This window comes from Argopecten irradians, chromosome 3 (genome assembly GCF_041381155.1).
Source record: "Argopecten irradians isolate NY chromosome 3, Ai_NY, whole genome shotgun sequence".
NCBI lineage: Eukaryota > Metazoa > Mollusca > Bivalvia > Pectinida > Pectinidae > Argopecten > Argopecten irradians.
Window position 1 is genome coordinate 12,622,923 of NC_091136.1, and position 18,435 is coordinate 12,641,357.

Genomic DNA, 18,435 nt, shown 5'->3' on the forward strand with positions numbered 1-18,435 from the left:
ATAAAATAATATACTAAAATAATATAAAGCGAAGCAACACGTGATCAGTACAAATGATATTCTACGTATTTGTACATAATACATATTTATAAACCATGGGTGATAAACATTTATAAATGATCTGCATACATGAAAACTACATTTGTGCATTCCATATATAATAAAAAGGGTTCACACGAAAACAAGTGCTAGTTATAAAGAGAATCCGCAATTCGATAAAGTAAAATGCTACAGATATACTTATTTTTCCTCTGTAACAATCAAGATTTGGCTGCCTCTTAAAGAGTAATTTAAATCGGATATTCACGTTTAAATGAAATGTCTTCAGGTAAAAGTATCGATCATGCAACCTTATTAACAATTAATAAATCATTAATGCAAGTGGTGATTTCGTACACAACTTCACTAGGACATGATTATAACGCACGCTGTCAGACCCGAACAATATATATTTAGCGAGTAGCCTGAAATTTAAAAAAAATCATTTGAAACAGACGTTACAAATCATTGTTATTCGTGCTGGTAAAATTCTCAAGTATTTTTTATAATTATCAAACAGTGATAAAAATAAATCTATGTTAACACGAGATCATGAAAATTTAGGGCGAATTTCAGTTTGACTTTTGATATTTACACATAAATATTGACTTAGATATATTAACTAAATGATAACATTGGCCTTAAGCTTGTATACATATATTGAAAGAAAGAAAATCGTAATATTAGGAAATTAGATTTATAACTATTGCCGACGGTAATAATGATTTTTGAAACAAAATAATCATTCAAATTGTATACATGTACATATAAATTCAAAATCTATATATTCATTATTTTTTCCACCCTGTTAAAACATGAATTATCAACATAAAATATATAATACAGGTACAAATTATTGCATACTTGATTATTTCAACAACATAGCTTTCGCTCGACAACATTTTGTCGTTTACCTATTTAATAACGTTAAACTATAAATATGAAATACAATATAATGTTGATATCACATACATGTATGTTGATATTGCTGAGATTTATTGCTTTATTGCATACACATTATTTTAATTTTTCGACCATTAACTGAAACTTAACTAAATGAGAAAAATAAGAGAATAAAAATTCATTTAATCTCGTTTTGAAAATATAAATGAATAATGGTACGAAACTATAAGGAACTGCATGTTTCATACTCTGAAAACATGCATGAATATTAAATATGTTTTCCATTAGAAAATGAAACTTAACATATCAAGATCACAGAATTATCTTGATATTTTATATCCATGATTGAAAATAAGCATTAATGATTGTGACATCGCTAAAGAAAACGTCTCTTAAAATTCTCAAATAAGCCTTAATTTGTTTTTTAAGACTATCTCACGTATATTGCTGGACAAAATGATCATCAATTCTAATTACTTAAACATGTTTTTGCACTCGAGTACAGCACATTTCATAACACAACAAATCTGACGCATTTGACAGGAAATTGTATTAAAACCCTTTTAGAACATTGTCAACATATGATAAATCGTAGATGTAAATCTTCATTTCAACAATGGAAAACCCTTAACAAACAACTCATACCAATATAGTATTTTTATCACATGGTAAACGGTCGCATACACAACATACTTATGAATATATTTTTATCATATAATATTCTAACTGTTGTACTCGTAACATTACAATACATGTGTATATACAACAAATATTATGTGTTGTCACAAATGAGATTATAATATGTATATATCTCTCTAGTTTGTGTAATATATCTCGGACTTAATATAATGGACTTGTCAAGAATCAAAATCCATCCGTCTCATAAAGTCAACATATTTGAACAAAAATATTAAGTAAAGTTGCAATAAATCATACGTTATCGTCTCATAAGAGATTTTATAAAATTATTCTGGAGTTTTCGTTGTTACAATAGCTCACCATCTTTTTTGCAATCTAATTAAAATTAGACTTGTAATTCCGCTCTCACTACAATACTCTACGTTACGTACTTGTATTGAAGTGTAACGTTGAGTATCGTAGTGGGAGCGGAATTACAAGTCTAATTTTACTTAGATTGTCTTTTTTGAAAACTATAATGTCTCGTTTTACATTATCTTTAATATGATAATTTGTCCATAACAGATATTTTGTATGTAAAATTGCATACAATATCACACGTATATTTGAACTGCTTTACGTAATTATAATACATAACATAAGATCAGAAGAAAAATCGTGTTTCATTTGATTATAACAATTGGTATAAACAATATTCAAACAAATATGACATATATATATAAAAGATTATAAACTATCATAATTTTCCATATATTGTTCGTAAATATTTAAAAACAAATGTAACAATGTAAATTGATATGACATACACCCATCTACCAGTAATTATTTCGTAAGCAGAGATCAATAATGGTTTCTGTATTATGCAACGTCATCACTTATTTTCTTCTACACAATCACGTGTCCAAAAACATAGCCTGTATTCATATCTCGCGATCGTAAAATATATTGTAGTTTTGCGGTGATGACTGAAATTGCAAATTAACATGTTAAACAACAAAAAGGAAGAGGTACCTTTCAAATATGTATTTGATACAATAACTTACAGGTACATCTAAACAATCAGCGTTTTGCATATAACCGTTGGAAGAGTCACAGTAAAGCCCCGCGCCATTTACTACTCGTGCTTTATCAACACGGTAACAGAACTTCTCTATTTAATCTTGAGGCAACTAAAGTCGATATTTTTGGACTAGGAAAGATATGGTGATTCAAGTCACAAGACACGCTTGTTGCGGCATTGATAAAATCTATATTTTTCTATGCATCATGTGTAACGTCACATTAAATAGCAATACTAAAAAAATCTTATTGCTACGAAGCTCAAATAATGCAGGTTATCAACTTCTTACTTTAAAAAAATGATCGGAATGATCTTTTTTTTAATACCAGGCTAAAGAGTGTCGTCATCGAAATTTACTTCATGCAACGACCGACAGGTAATGAACAGTTCTCTGATTTGAAAGAACGAAATAACAGGCAGCTTCTACAGGTTAGACACATGTTACATAATTGAATTTTAAATCAAAATGCATGTTGTGCGATATCAGATAGAATTTATTTCGTCGTTTCATGGACTTAGTACGGGTATATTATATTTTACACGGTAACATTTTCTCCAAGTATTCACGAAGTGTCTTATGGCGTATGCAATTATAACAGAGGTGTATTGGTACTCATGTGAGCTTCGCAATAAAATTTACCGGTAATAGCAAAACAGACCATAGAAACGCCAGGATTTTGAAGTGACAAACTAAAATATCGAATTTTAGTCACACATGACTAATGCATCTAAAGTTAAGCATCGACATTTATGGGGAATTATCACTATCAATATATATAATATAGTACAAACTCACATGTACTGTAAAAGATTGCCTGACCCACAAATAGGCCTAGTTGAATTCAAAATGAAATTTTCATGTCAAATACAATGTTATTGATGACGATAGAAAAACATATGCCGAATGAAGGACAAAGTAAGCGAACTATAAATCAATGGTACCAAGAAGGGCCCAATACCTATATAATACGTCTATCTGTCCAGGTCATAGAAACATCCACCTAGACCTATAGGTCTATGTTTTCGTTCTGCATTGCCGTTGTTATGGGTAGAATGATCTTGTTATAGGACATGATACTCGGATAGTTATCGCATTGTTGCTAGCTTGTAGATCTTAAAATATATTTATTCTACAATTTGCGTTGTTGGAATACTATACATCCACGTGCGTTTGAGTTGTCGATAATGATAACAAAACATGTGTATTTCATGCTTTCAGCACGCTTGAAGATACGACAGTCCCGGAAGACACATTAATATAAGCATTTTGACATGTCCCAACTAAAATTATTTGTTGTAAAAATTACTGCATAGATAGATTACGTAGAAGACAAATGTGTTACGTCATTTAACATCACAATGAAAGGACAGAAAGATAATCTAACTTGGCTCAACAACAGACTGTTCTTAACTCTCACACTAATACAGCTTACATTTTACATATGCTGACCATGATCATATGCATGTATTTTAAGTACATTAATCATTTTGTGATAGGTAAATCGAACGTGGTAGCCACATCATTACTAAGGACAACTACAGAAAGGCTGCTTGTAAGCAGTGATTGCCACAATAGCAGTTGAGAAAGCCACCGGAAGGAGGTGAAAAATCAAAACATCACAGGTAACATTAAATGATTGAATATTTTGGTGCTGTTACGGGTGTACAAGTGTGACTAACAATCACATCTGTTGTACAAATGTGGTATAAGAAGCTTATCTGGACTATCCATAGATTATGAATATCCTATGTAAAACTTACAAAAATATATCACTCATTGTCTCACTTCTGCCGTCCATATATTAATTGTTAGCGTTCTCAAAGTTTGACGCAATAAAATAATTACATGACACATTCAGATAATCAGTAATAATTATACTTTGTACTGAATGATACAAACAAGATATACACAAACAAAGAAGCAAAACATTCCTTAATCAGCTGAGTCGAATTATATATGGAGGGACAGATCATAGGAATTTAACAAATAAACATGTAAAATACTATTGGAATGTCTGAGCAACTCGATTTCCAAAGGGGTTACAAATTTAAGTAAGTCAAAATAAAACATAAAAGTAAGTTCCAAGGTACCAATGCAGCCTTTTTATATCACAGTAACATTAATTTTGAATGTGCATATTACAGAGTTATCTGCCTTTGCGAGTAGGTATTGATTGCAATATTATGTGTTTGTGAGCATAACATAATACGTTTTGGGGAAAACGACGTGGGACTGCGCCCACAAAATAATGATGTAATAAAGGATATCTACCCGCAAGGGAGCTAATTCTATAAAATGCGAAGACAGAATATGACATAAGAAACTTGACTGACTTGTCATCTAGTATATGACCCTGTCATAAAGGTCATGTCGACAAGACAAAAATCTGACGTTATTATGACATCATGCACAATCAAGTGATGTCGTTTGCTGTTTCAATAGATTCAACTTTCACATTTGAGCCATATATATAGTCCGTCTTGTCAAAATTGCACTCTGTCAATAAATGTATAGACATTCATGTTTTGTTGCAACATGACAGACAACATTTGACACAATAAATGTACATGTCTTAAGTAATATGTTATCTATGCGATTTGTGTGTATTGTATATACATAATAGTAGGGATAAATTACATTTACTAACAATGTGTCATACATATAGAACAGTTTTAATGTCAGTAATATAGATACATGTACGTATTCAGATGCTCTAAATCAGTTTGATTTCGTTAACACTTACATGTTGAAGCATTCTTGTCTTTTCAAAAATAATTCTAAATGCATAGCTATAAGGAAACGTTGACAAAATGAATGCGCATCGTCTTGGATTTCTATTTTCATATTAGCAAAAAAAAAAATATTTGAAAGCATGATTGACTCTCCTTATGAAAAACTAACACATATTTACAGTATGAAGTTTAAAAACTTTAAGGCACCGACAGTTTTTCTGCAAAGATTTTCCTTACCATTGAATCAGTTTTTCAATTTGATTTCTTGCGTAAATTACGTAAGTATGTCTTTCCTTTTTCTTTCTGTCATATTTTTTTTAAAAGTTTCTAGCCTTTCATACTTCTTCCATTCCAAAATAATCGACTTCACTTTTTTATCTCTGATCATAAGATGCTGTTTTTTCATGAGATCAAATTTTACTTACTATCAATAATATAACTAACAATTTACATGACATGGTAAAATAATTGTCTCTTCAAATTAAAAATCTGTTAAAGTATTTCAACTAAATAATTAAGGCATCATTAAAAGGAAAACTGGGATAGTGATTGGTTCCAATTAGTGAGATTAAATGATAGATACCTTTAAAATAAATATACATTATTTTATCGAGCCAGTATCCATGTGGCACTTAATGGCATCAAATTTAGACCTTTCTTAAAATCATATCACAAACTTAGCCACAAATCTATTTGCAACATTGGACATGAAAATCAGGAGAACTTGCAGATAGGGAGGGGATAGTTATTGCGTCAAATTGGTACTCCTATTTTGAGTATTATCAGATTACGTTTACAAAATGATGATAAGCACAAAGATTTTCTGCCATTAACAATCTCTATTGTAATATCAAAGGGAGAGAAAATAATATTACAATAAAATTGAAATTGTATTAGAAAGTTGGCCTATTGTTAGTATCATTGTAAAGTTGAATCAAAATTATTGAAAAGTAGAGAAAAAAAGTCCATGCCTTCTATACATTTGTTATTGTAGGTTTTAATAAATATATCAAGCTTATGAAGATGAACTTAAAGGACTTTTAAACCTATTTAGTCTTTGAAGAAATGGCAATGAGTTTTGATACATTCTGGCAAGTTTTCCACAATTAAGCATTACCATAATTAAGTGTACTTGTGTTTCAGAAATGAATTAATGGTACCATCACAGAATATTTACAGACTGTAACCCCACAGTGTAATCTTACCAAACGCATATGGCATTGTTCAGTGTATGAATGCCAGCCAATTATTTTGACAGCATTATTAATGTGAAATCACAATTACCATGCCAAGGATCGCAGGCGATTGCTGTTGAAATGGCTGTTCCGGATCCATCATTAACGATATAATGACATTTTCATTCCTTACAGATGCAAAACCTTAATTATAAATTTAACCATTGCACTGTATTCAGTTGGCAAGTATGGGAAGAGGAATACCGACTGGACAACCTCAAATTCAATATAAATCACTAGCATGGTGCAGTAAATTAGTCTTTTCCCAGTTGGCATTCATCATCCCATAATTGCCAAACTACATATAGCTGTATAGTTAAGTACCAGGTATACTACGGAGGTAAATAATATAATGCAGCATCACAATTAACACGCACACTTCTAAACATTAACAATGTTATAAGTACTTGGAATGATTAAATGTTGTAAAGGAATAACAAAACAATCCTGTCCGCTCAAAAGGGATATATTCATTCTCTTTTACTAACATCCTTAAATTGGAGATGAAAGAGACAATATTGATATCAACAGCTTTGAGTGGATAGGAACTGACACTTAAAAAAAGTCAAGGATGATTCTAAATGTTGAGCTAAATCAAATGAATACAACAAGGCTCCTCTAACTCGAACTTTCATTCCTCGAATACCCTTTATTCATTGAACTGATCGCATGGTTCCCACAATGCCAAATTTATATTTCATATAATAAATCCCATCATAGCTCAAACAGATATTCCTTGATTACTTCTTATTCATTAAACAGATATTTGTCCCCTTTCCATCAAATTCGTGTTGATAAAACCATACGTTTGTCACACATGTGTTTGGTCCCTGATAATTTCATTAGCATTTCTAAAGTGTATTTTTATAACTGATAATGTTAGTATTATGAAATCTAAATTCTCATTCTTTGATAATTACATGTTGTAAAACAGACGTTCAAATGTTATAGACATGTATTGTTTGTCGTAGTTTGAGATAATTTATTTTGACTGTCGATGACCAACCTCTGATTAGTTGAATACCCTGTATTCCTTGAACTATTAACCGGGTTTGCTAGCTGCTGTTCAAGTTAAAGAGGTTTTACTGAATATGTAAACTGTAAAATGGAAAGAAAAAAAAACACCCTCATTTTCAGACAATTACAAAATTAACTCATTCACCCCTGAAAAAACACTTGGGTTCTTCTAAATCAAAGACTAGACCAGTCCTTTATGAAATTTCAGGGGGTGTATGAGATATTATATAGAAATAGGAATAACAATGATCTACCAAAAACATTACTGTTACCTTTAAAACTGCCAGTGGAATTTAGTACATAAGGCCTCTTTTTCATTGGATGTCGAATCGTATAATGTCTGATTTGAGAAACATTTCAAACTCTGCCTCAAATTCCTCATATGATTCATATGTGCTGGGCAGTTCTATAGAAAAACTGCAAGTATGGGCAATGGGCCGCCTCTCTATTCCAGAGAGATTAGAAAAGTTTACTGTAATATTGCGTCGAGGCACACAAGTCTGACCTGTGATAAACTGCAGCAGCATCTCTAAGTCGTTTTGTGACAGGTTTGAAATAAGATCTACAAAATATCCATAGACCTTTCTCGTTTGTGAGTTCAGTTCAGATTCATCCGGACGGAGGCATGCAATGATTTTTTCAGCAGTTGGTTTGAGACGATCGTTCAGAATCTGTAAATGGTCAATAGTTAATTGACTCCAAAATCTGTCATAATGGATTTCTGGAATTCCTTCTCGTATCAGTTCACACAGGGAACGCGGTTTTAAACATAGTTCACTTCTAGCCATTTTTAGGAAATGTTCTCTGAAAGTTGATTCTTGAATCAAGCACCCCATATCAAACCTAGTAAATAGATCTTGAAGAGTGTCTCTTTCCTCCTCGGAGAGAGAGCTAAAGTCTGTCAGAGCCCTTCGCACTATTCTCGCATCGTCCTGGTCTAAAAATAACAGGAAATCTTCAATGAGCGTACTCTCATCAATATTAGTGGTATCCAGTATGGTTACCATAACAACAGATTTACACAGTGGAACAGGTATGTAACCCAGTATCGCTGTACTGTGAGCAAGAATTCGACCAAGTAAACGAAACTTGTATTCCTCATCAAGTCTATGTGGCGGGAGGTATGGAATAAGAACAGAATGTCCACGGAAGAAAAGTTCTGAAACTTCATTCCAGAATGAAGTAAAACAGTCACGGCTTACTCCACCCCAGTCGGAACCTTGCTCGTCCACCATCTTCACATGGAGATAGGAATCGACAATCATTGGATCTGTGTAGATGTCAAACAGATTCTGTACAAGGTTTTCTCTGCTTACTTGTACTTGAGTCTGTGCATTGTGTAGTGTTTTTCGCAGCTCCTTCAAACCTTTACAGAAAAAAAACTACATTTAATCATTGACCTCAACACATATTGGTTGCTGTTAATTTTAAAAAAAATAATTAGTTGAGCTAAAATGCATACAGTACTAATATTAGACAATTAAGCAACAAGTAAAACATGATATTGACAGTATTTGATTGGAATCAGAAAAAAATATGCTTCTCAAAATTAGTTATAAGATTTTCTCCAAATTTGTGGAATTTGTGTTAACTTAAAAATGTTCCAGAAAATCAATCTTGCAAGTATTTCCAAAATACCCAGAAAAACCAATGAGCTACTGTAAACAGGAGAACTCACCGTGTTCCACTTCCTTGATGAGAATGCTTCGGTCGACTCCCTCTGCTCCCGAAACTGACACATCACTAGCTGCCACAACTGGAACAGGAGGGTCTCCATCTTCATTCTCATTCTCATCTAAAGTTCAAGGTCGACAACGACATAGTCATTTTGAGAGCAATTTTGAAATAGATGTTAAATCATATGTTTGTGGGCAAATTATCTGTCAAATTCAATAATCATGTTCATAATATATTTGTTTATTTAAAGGTTTATTTATCTAAATATATTATATCTTTTAATTTATTTTACATTTTTTTTATTCAATAACATTTCACTAAATATGTATACAAACAAATTCCAGTACCTTTCCACTTACTAAATTTTCCATATTTAGAAAAGAAACTGTTTGTTGGGTTAAAAAGTGTCAACCGTTCCTAACTCCTGTCTTGTATCTACATATATACTTGATTTGTTATGATTTTCGACAACCATAACATGCAGAAATCAACACTTTTTTGTCTATCAAAATTAAAAATACAAATTACATTTCATTTTCTTTTAATTTGATTACTACATATCATATTGAAACATCATTGAATACTTAAATCTCTAACCACAATGCAAGGAAAAACCAACAGCACTCCCTAATAATAATGCATCATTTCTTATGTCTGTGTTTAAAAAAAATCCAAGAAAACCTTTACCTGTGTTTTGATTATCTCTTTGAGGATGAGGAGGTAGTGGAACAGGTGTATCATTTCCTGGAGAGTATACATTCAGCAGATCTCTCCAGTTTGTTCCCCTGTCCCGGGACATCGTGAAGTATGGATCATCGCCGTCTCGATTCATGTTACTGATGTAATCAGAGTAAAACTCATCGTCTTCTGAAATTGAAATTCAATATCAATGTGAAAGTACATAAACAGTAATCTATGCTTTGTTTATGAAGAAAACTCAAACTTGAAAATTTTAACCAATAAATCTTTCTTATTTTAAATATCATCAACAAGAGACATTGGGGCCTGTATTTACCTGGTTATTTCAATCAATGACAGATTTTCTCCGACTAAAATATTTAATCTACACACTTGAGGATTTATTTCATTTGTTTTTGAGAGTACTACTGTTCATACAATCAGCATTTCCCTTTGTGTTTAAAAGAACTTTAAAACTAAATGACACAAATGACATAGTTATAAGTGTCTAATATTTAATTAATGTTGCTATTTTATCAGTGAGTGATATTTTACTGGTATCCATTCCTGAATTCATGGAACAACTCTTACATTTTTCTTCCTTTTAGTCTACCCTCACTAGTCCTCTCTATTGAGGATGGCTACATGTAGGGGTTCTACCAAAAAATATTAAAGTGTATTAGCCAACAGTTCTAGAGCAAAAGTCTAATGTATAGACAAACTACTCCCTTTTGAGAACCTCCCACCAGGCTACACTCTCATAAATATCACATGTCTGTAATAACGGAAACTTACCAAACCTGCGACAGCACTTGCGACAAATGGTCCGACCACAGCAACGGAAAATTTTGCGAAAGCAGAAGCTGCAGCATTTACCAACTTTCTTTTTTCTGTAGATACATGTTATGAGATATTTTATTACTGTATAAACCTTTCCAAAAGTGTCACAAGCTTTAACTTTGTCTCAATGATAAATTTTCAAAGAAAAAGACACTTTGTCTCAATGATAAATTTTCAAAGAAAAAGACAGCTTTTAAATAATGACATTTAAAATTCATAACCGAAAAGTTATTACATTCCAGTTCGTCGATCCATTGAAATAAATGTCAATCAGCATGCATTTTCTTGTTATTATTTATTCAGTTTTCTGAAGTTTTAAATTTGTATATTATATTAAAGTCTCTATTTGCTGAAATAATCTCAATAAAAACAGACAGAATATATATATCCGTTAATTGTGAATCTGAGACATAATCTGAGCTGTTTAATTAACATTGGAGTATCAATTAATTGATAGATGAGGACCATCCTAGTGTCTCAACACAAAACTATTACTCACCCAGCACAGAACATTACTGCGAAAAGTGCAAATCCAATCACTGAAAATATAGGAAAATACAGTTTCAGGACAAAAGAATCAAACTACATGTATGCAGAAATATACAGGGCTTCAATTAATTGATTTGAAGAACTTCAATGTGAAACACTAGAAGAAGTTGGTGAAGCCAATGAGATAACTTAAAGACTTGAAGATTAATACTAATGACTTGTCATAATAATAAAATTCCCATACAGTAACTATAAATGCTGTGATTCCCTTTGCGACTCCATCTCTATTTATTATTTTAATTTGGCTGTGATCTTTATACTGCTGGTGTTATAGATAGGGTTACCAGATAATTAAACTTGCACTTTGTGAACCCCAGGTTCTTGCTTCTTAATCATTCAGGAATCTCCCTTCAATTAACAGTAACTTTTTATATTAACTCAATGTTTGCAAAATTCATTGTAGGTTTGGATTTCGATTTTGTCATTTAATATGGCATCTCAACGGGAACAATAATCCATCTCAAAGTTAAGGATGTGCTGGAGAAAATTCCTGATATACATTACAAGTAGAAATCTCTACTCATGATTAGAATAGATGCCCATGTCGTGCCTCATTAAGTCATAGCAAGCAGTGAAGGGACATAAAGGAAATATAGAACACTGTATGTTCTCCCATCCCAATTCCAGTTTCATATTGGGGCATAAAAATATCAATTGAATAAACTGAATGTGTGAACAGCAACTCACATCCGATGACACCAAGAGAAATGAGTAAAGAGCGATCACTGTCATCTTTGTCGCCGCCCTGGACTACAGATGGGGAGACTGTTGTAACTGGAATCCATGAACCTGAAACAAATATATCCTCTGATGAATAATAGCATTCCAAAGTATTTATTTCTGTCATCAAACCTGCTTTACATTAGGTGGTTGTACTCACACCACACTTCCAAATTAACAGGAAGTCGTACTCACATCACGCTTCCAAATTCATTAACATATATATGTTCTTACTCATATTTTAAAATGATTAAATATTTCCTTTTTTTATTAGTTTAACAGCCAGGGTCATTTAAGGACGTGACAGGTTTGTTGGTGGAGGAAAGCTGGAGTTCTCAGAGAAAAACCACCAACCAGCAGTCAGTACCTGGTTACTGCCCCACATGGGATTTGTACTTAGAATCCAATATGAAACTTCCCTAACATTAGGTAGCCAAACTCAATCAAACGTTTATAAGATTAGGTTCATATATACATACATAGATTGTGTGGGTAAAAATGTGTCCTGTCAGACAAGGGGCCATCCACTTCCTGCGCTTCACAGAAAATCGGTTGTGACTTATTGATCTTACAAATGACCCCTGTAATGGTCAGCACACTATCATTGACCGATATATTGTAGCTGACGTCCAGTTGAGGGTATATCCAGCGTATGTTCATCTGGGGTTTGTAAAAGTAGGGCCCAGCCGACTTCCTCTCAGCATTACATGTTAGAATACCATAATTTACCCTTCCTTTTGTGGTGTCAAAGGTTACATTGGATGGAGTTATTTTTGGTTCGTCCAATTTTTCTGGAAATGAAAATAAGATTATCATGATGGTACAACAATAGGTTAATCCATAATTAGCTTATAGTTGTTAAGTCATTTTAATATCAGTTTAACTTTTTATTGCAATTATACATTGTAGTTAATATAATAGAAAATCTTTACTTCAATGTAGAAATCGCTTTTCAATAGGCTTACACATTGAAAAGCCTGATATATGCTTAGGTCAATTAAAGAGTCTGATATACAATACATTCATCTGAATTTTGAACAAGCTGATGTTGCCTGATGACGCATTATATGTAGTTCAGTCACAACAACATTGATTGGATATAACATCTGTAATGTTCATGCAAACAACATTACAGAAATACTCATACTAGATAGCCATGTATGAAATTATTCCCTGTAAAATTCATGCAAACACAATGTGCTTGTGAGAACTTTGCAGCAATGTCAAAACATGTTTGCAGCTATAGCTATGATTACCGGTTAACTTCTTACAAAAACAGTTCTGTCAAACAATTTAGCATGGAAAATGTGCCTGAAACTCTCCACAATGCAGACTTTCTACTTCTCAAAGAAAACTGCCCTTGCAATACAAACAAATTTCACTCACACATATGTTTAAACTTACCAAGAACGATAAGTGTAAGTCCATATCTTTCCGATGATGACTGAACTTCACAAACATATGTGCCATTTTCTTCTGGAGTTATAGTTTGTAAAAGAAGGGAGACAACTCCTTCCGTAGAATTAAATGTTACCACATCTTTGGGGTCATTTGTTATCATTCCCTGTGAAGATATTGTTGCTATCTGGGATCCGTCAGGGTTGTAGATAGTGTAGTTTTCTTCAGTTATGAATTCATTTATCTTAAAATTCATTCTTGCATTTTCTGATTTGTTTGCCTGCACAAATCCTCCATCTTCATATAGAACTGAAAATTTAAAAAGTTTATAAATAGTAGTTTAAATACAACTTTTAACATACATTGTAATTCAACACAATTTCAACATCGCTGATTGAAGTGTCCTTCCTTATGGCCCTCTGTGGGAGACTTTCCTTAATGGGGAAGGAAAACATCATATGAAAAGCGAAACATTAAAAAGATATTCTAAATTAAATGCTTAATTCTGTTTAGTGAGATGTGCCTGAAGCAAATCACATTGCATTTCATGGTAGATTTCTTTGCAGATAACTAAATAAAATGTGCATTTGTAAATGTACTTATTTTAGCAAAAGATTTATTTTTATAATTAGTGCTTTTTGCCCGATCTTTGAAGCACTGGTTAATTCATACACAGCGCTAAATTCTGTAAAATGGTAGTTCCCTTATTGAACCACAACATTGTGCTACCTGTAATTTATATCCATGCTAATAATCATAATTCAGAGTTTTTCACATTTGTATTAAATTTGATTTCGTTAAAGTAAATATGTTTACTGTATTGAAATGGCTGATGAAGAGACTGAATCAAAAAGACATCTCATAGATATACCTATAATGTTAAAACATCTCATATGAGTTTATTTTAAATCATCTGTATTTGATTTGGCTGTTTTAAACACCTAAAAAAAACCTGAGATAGGAATCACATTCTGTTTTAGTATATTTTAGAGTTATCTGCCCTTGCTGGTAGGTATTGATTGTGATGTCATGGTGTTTACATGCATATAAACGTCATTCTTTTCGGAGAAAATGAGTTTTGCTCACAAAATAATGTCTTCATACAATGGAAACCTCTCCACAAGGGAGGTAATTCTGTAATATGCAAAGACGGAATAAATGAGTGTATGGAATTATAATCTGGTCAATAAATATATTTTGGTTAGTTAACACTCACCATGAGTCTTCTGAATTACCAAAGATGATGATTTTCCATAGTATCTGCAACCATACATCCCCGTATCCTGGTCCAAGACTGGGTTCAGGATTGTCAGAGTTAGGTCACTGTGACCGTCGGCTTTGGAACTACAAGTAACATTGTATGACCTTAGAATAAAGGAACTGTCACATGTATGTTTCACAATGGCTATGTCGGTGACCTTTGAACTCTGTGGCGATTGGTGGAAAAATGTGACAGTGGCAGAATGAATGTCTTGTGTAGCACAACATAGCGTCCAGTTTGATCCAACGAGAGGAACCTTACACAGATGTATGGCAATATCTGGCTGCTCTCCTGAAATGCAATTCAGATATATATATATACTGTATAGTCGGCGATCATAGCAATGACATGCAAAATTGCAAAAATACCATCCCCACAAAAATAACCGGCTATATACAGTAAATCAATAGTTTATATTCAACATGCTTACAACAAATTCATGGTTATAACATACATGTAGTCATTTTTATTCAACAACAAAGTTCCTTTACTATAATAAGTCTGTATAATGAACTATGTTTATAACGAAGTGATTTTGTTCATCCCCAGAAGTTTGCTATCAAATCAATACAGCTTTTTACTGACATTTGCGTATACATCTGAACATAGTTTTTTACAGTTTCTCGGGAAACACTTGAATTCATGGTCGAGCTCTCATGCAATTATGTGAAAATATGCGATCTTGCAAAAATAATGTGATTTACATTCATTGATGTACGGCAACAACTAGTATTATTTTGGACAATCAATTATAATAATACTATCACTACAGTGGACATCTAATACCCCGATGCACAAATTTAGTAATAACTCTATTAACAGGGGGATATTGCAGACCCTATATAGTTAATTCAACTCCCTATTATGTTAGGGTTCAGTGTACAAAATTTTGTCAAAATCTATAAAGTAGTTTTGTAGGAGTTTGCCGGACTAATAAAATCTGTTACCTGTAAGTGATCGAGATCGGGTTATCTCGGTCGAGGGCTAAGATTTTGTAACATATTCCCAACCGAGGCGTTAGCCGAGGTTGGGATGTTACAAAATCTTAGCTCGAGACTGAGATAACCCGTTCTTGATCACTTAAAGGTAATAGATTTTTTTTCTCTCGCGCCTCTAAGATAAAATAAAACCATCTATAAACGCATTCAGAGTAAAATTATCCCGTCTTGGGCCTCCTGGTTCAAAGCCGATTGACCATTTCATCTGCGCTTCGAATTTACTCATTCCGCGTAAAACTATAGTTCGGTTCAAAGAAAAAATCACGTAAAGGTACCAGACAGATCGAGCGAGATATAAAAATCTAGCACCGGGTATCATGTGAGATTTCCCTGTCCGAGGTGCGAGAAAAACCTGTCTATACAAACGGAAGGACAGACCGAAGACAGGAGGACAACCCAATTCCCATATAACCCATAAACCCACCTAACCCCTTAAAACTGTTAAAGCATATATCATTTAGCAAATACTACGACTTTAAATGACAGCAGTAAGACAATTTTCTGATGATAAGATTTACTGTAGATATTTCAACCAGTTTTCATCTCTTAGGTACAATTTTACATTTGAACACTTACCTCTGGTTAGAGAGATGAGGAGGCAGAGAAGCCATAACCAATGAACCATAACATACATAATGGCCATAATCTATCCTCCTGAAAATACCAGCCTGCAAAATAAAAATAAACAATAACATTACCAATAATCCATGCCATGACTACCGTTACAATAGTATAAACACCTACATCAATGCATCATCATTATGGAAAAAAATATGTAAATACTACATGTGTAACTGTGAACTGTTATTGAAATAAAAAGTAATGTACTGTACCCTCTTTGTAGCTTTGATTAACCCCCCATAAAACAAGTTTAGTGCACATGTATTTAACAAATTTCTAGAATTGGTAACTTGTAGTAAATATGAAATTCTTACATACAGTACATCAAGCAAACAAATCTCATATATATTTAGTGCAATTGTACATGTATATAGCATGTTATAATTTTTTGATAAATAAACAAAAATTGTTGACCTCAAATCCAAAATATATTATGTATTTTTGATCTAGAGCAGGCTGTGCTCAACGTTACTCCCCAACTATAGACAACATATACATGTAAATGTATACGACACTCACGCCATCCCCACACCCACAACAGCTAGGTATATGATGTAAACAGGAACTCGCGGAGATAAACTTTTCGTGAATTTACTTGGATCGCAAAATTTGCAAAAGTAAATCACACGTGAAAGAAAGTTGGTTGCATAAACAAATTTTTTATAAAAGCAGAAATGCGCCTCCTGATCATGACTAGTGTGTCCTAGGTTCGGTTTTCACTGGAACAAGGACGACAACCCCCATCAATCAATCAGAACACAAGTACTGTACCAGGAACATTACATGCTTCTCATGCTGTCTGAAGGCACATACCCTACAGGTTGACAGGCCTGTTTGCTGCCATAAAGTTGAACATGCTGAGGCTGCAAGCATCCAGGTACAAACAAACGGAGCAATTAATCACCTAGCCACGAGCTCATTAAAACGTCAATACATACTTTGACATGAATTCATCTGCACAGTAACAAATGCAAGCTTATTGGATTATGTAGTTGAAATGCCAGCATCCATATGGATCATTTATAACATATAATGTAAAGTCTTATCTGATTATTTTACAGCAATTTCTTCCTAAAATAATTTACTACCAGCTGCAGTGATAATAGAACCCATAAAACCCATGTATCAATGACAGCAGCAGAAAGAGTATTTTAGATTTGGAGGGGTGTGCCTAGGGGCAAACAGGAAGAGGCACATTTACATAAATGGTAAACTAAATTAAACTAATGCAAATTAAATGCAACTTTACTAAGTGTTTACAGCGTAATCCCTTAATTAGATTATGTGTCTTACAACACTGTATCCTAAAATCATGTTCGTGTTACTTTTTCTGAACCCACGTGTCTTTGTTTAAAGCATATTTCATCACTACCTCATATTTTTTATCCAACTCGAAAACGAAAGTGGACACCCAAATGACTCATCTATATCGCAAAAATAACGATCTTATCAGGAGTTTAATAAATCCAGATGCATGCAAATGACATATATCCCAATAAGAACCTAAATTACGATACATTTATCCATATATGGAGCCGTGACATAGCATTGGTTATTATCTTACCTGTAGAGTTGGTAAACTTTCGCATTGATGTCCGACATCTTGCATAGTTGTTACCTGAACGATCTGCGTCAGTCAAAAGCTTGACGATTCAAACGTTTTCGAGGGTAAATTGTAGCCTGTTCCCGCGCTAGAGCCACTGATAAAAAATTCGCACATAAACCAAAACTTGCGCATAACTTAAGTCTATCAGATTTCTTCAGAGGTATACCAACACGTCAAAACAAAAAAGGCATTACATTTACATATACTTTTTAAACGTTGAAAACTTATTCCAGGTGATTTAGTTTTTCCAATGTTTAGGTTGGAAATGGACACTAAATTTCATTGAAACTGAAATTAAGAAAATTAGGGGAAACCACCAAATTGAATTAAAGATGCTCCACCGCTGACGAATTCATGGTACTTTTTCCATATTAAAAAACAGGAACAGCACCTTTCCCATATACACGTACAAATAAATATCAGTTATTGTTCAAATGATGAGAATTATTGTTTATGCTCTG

General features: G+C 33.0%; 1 protein-coding gene across 1 annotated transcript; it reads right to left on the reverse strand.

Moving 5' to 3' along the window:
• Window positions 1–476: 476 nt before the first annotated feature.
• LOC138317568 (uncharacterized) lies at window positions 477–18,001 on the reverse strand. The gene is made up of 11 exons (XM_069259333.1): window positions 17,933–18,001; window positions 16,324–16,415; window positions 14,705–15,040; window positions 13,495–13,797; window positions 12,570–12,881; window positions 12,058–12,159; window positions 11,321–11,360; window positions 10,777–10,871; window positions 9,991–10,170; window positions 9,305–9,421; window positions 477–8,992 (listed from the first exon to the last, which is right to left on the reverse strand). Exons 2-11 carry the CDS (start codon window positions 16,388–16,390, stop codon window positions 7,941–7,943), a joined length of 2,604 nt encoding a protein of 867 aa, XP_069115434.1. The 5' UTR covers window positions 16,391–16,415; window positions 17,933–18,001; the 3' UTR covers window positions 477–7,940.
• Between the last annotated feature and the right edge of the window lie 434 nt (window positions 18,002–18,435).

Excerpts from the sequence above, each read along its gene's own strand:
- LOC138317568 (XM_069259333.1), bottom strand. The coding sequence starts at position 16,390 with ATGGCCATTATGTATGTTATGGTTCATTGGTTATGGCTTCTCTGCCTC. Across the intron at positions 11,361-12,057 it reads TTCTCTTGGTGTCATCGGAT|TGATTGGATTTGCACTTTTC; the intron begins GTGAGTTGCTGT and ends CTATATTTTCAG. Across the intron at positions 10,171-10,776 it reads CAAGTGCTGTCGCAGGTTTG|AAGACGATGAGTTTTACTCT; the intron begins GTAAGTTTCCGT and ends TTTCAATTTCAG.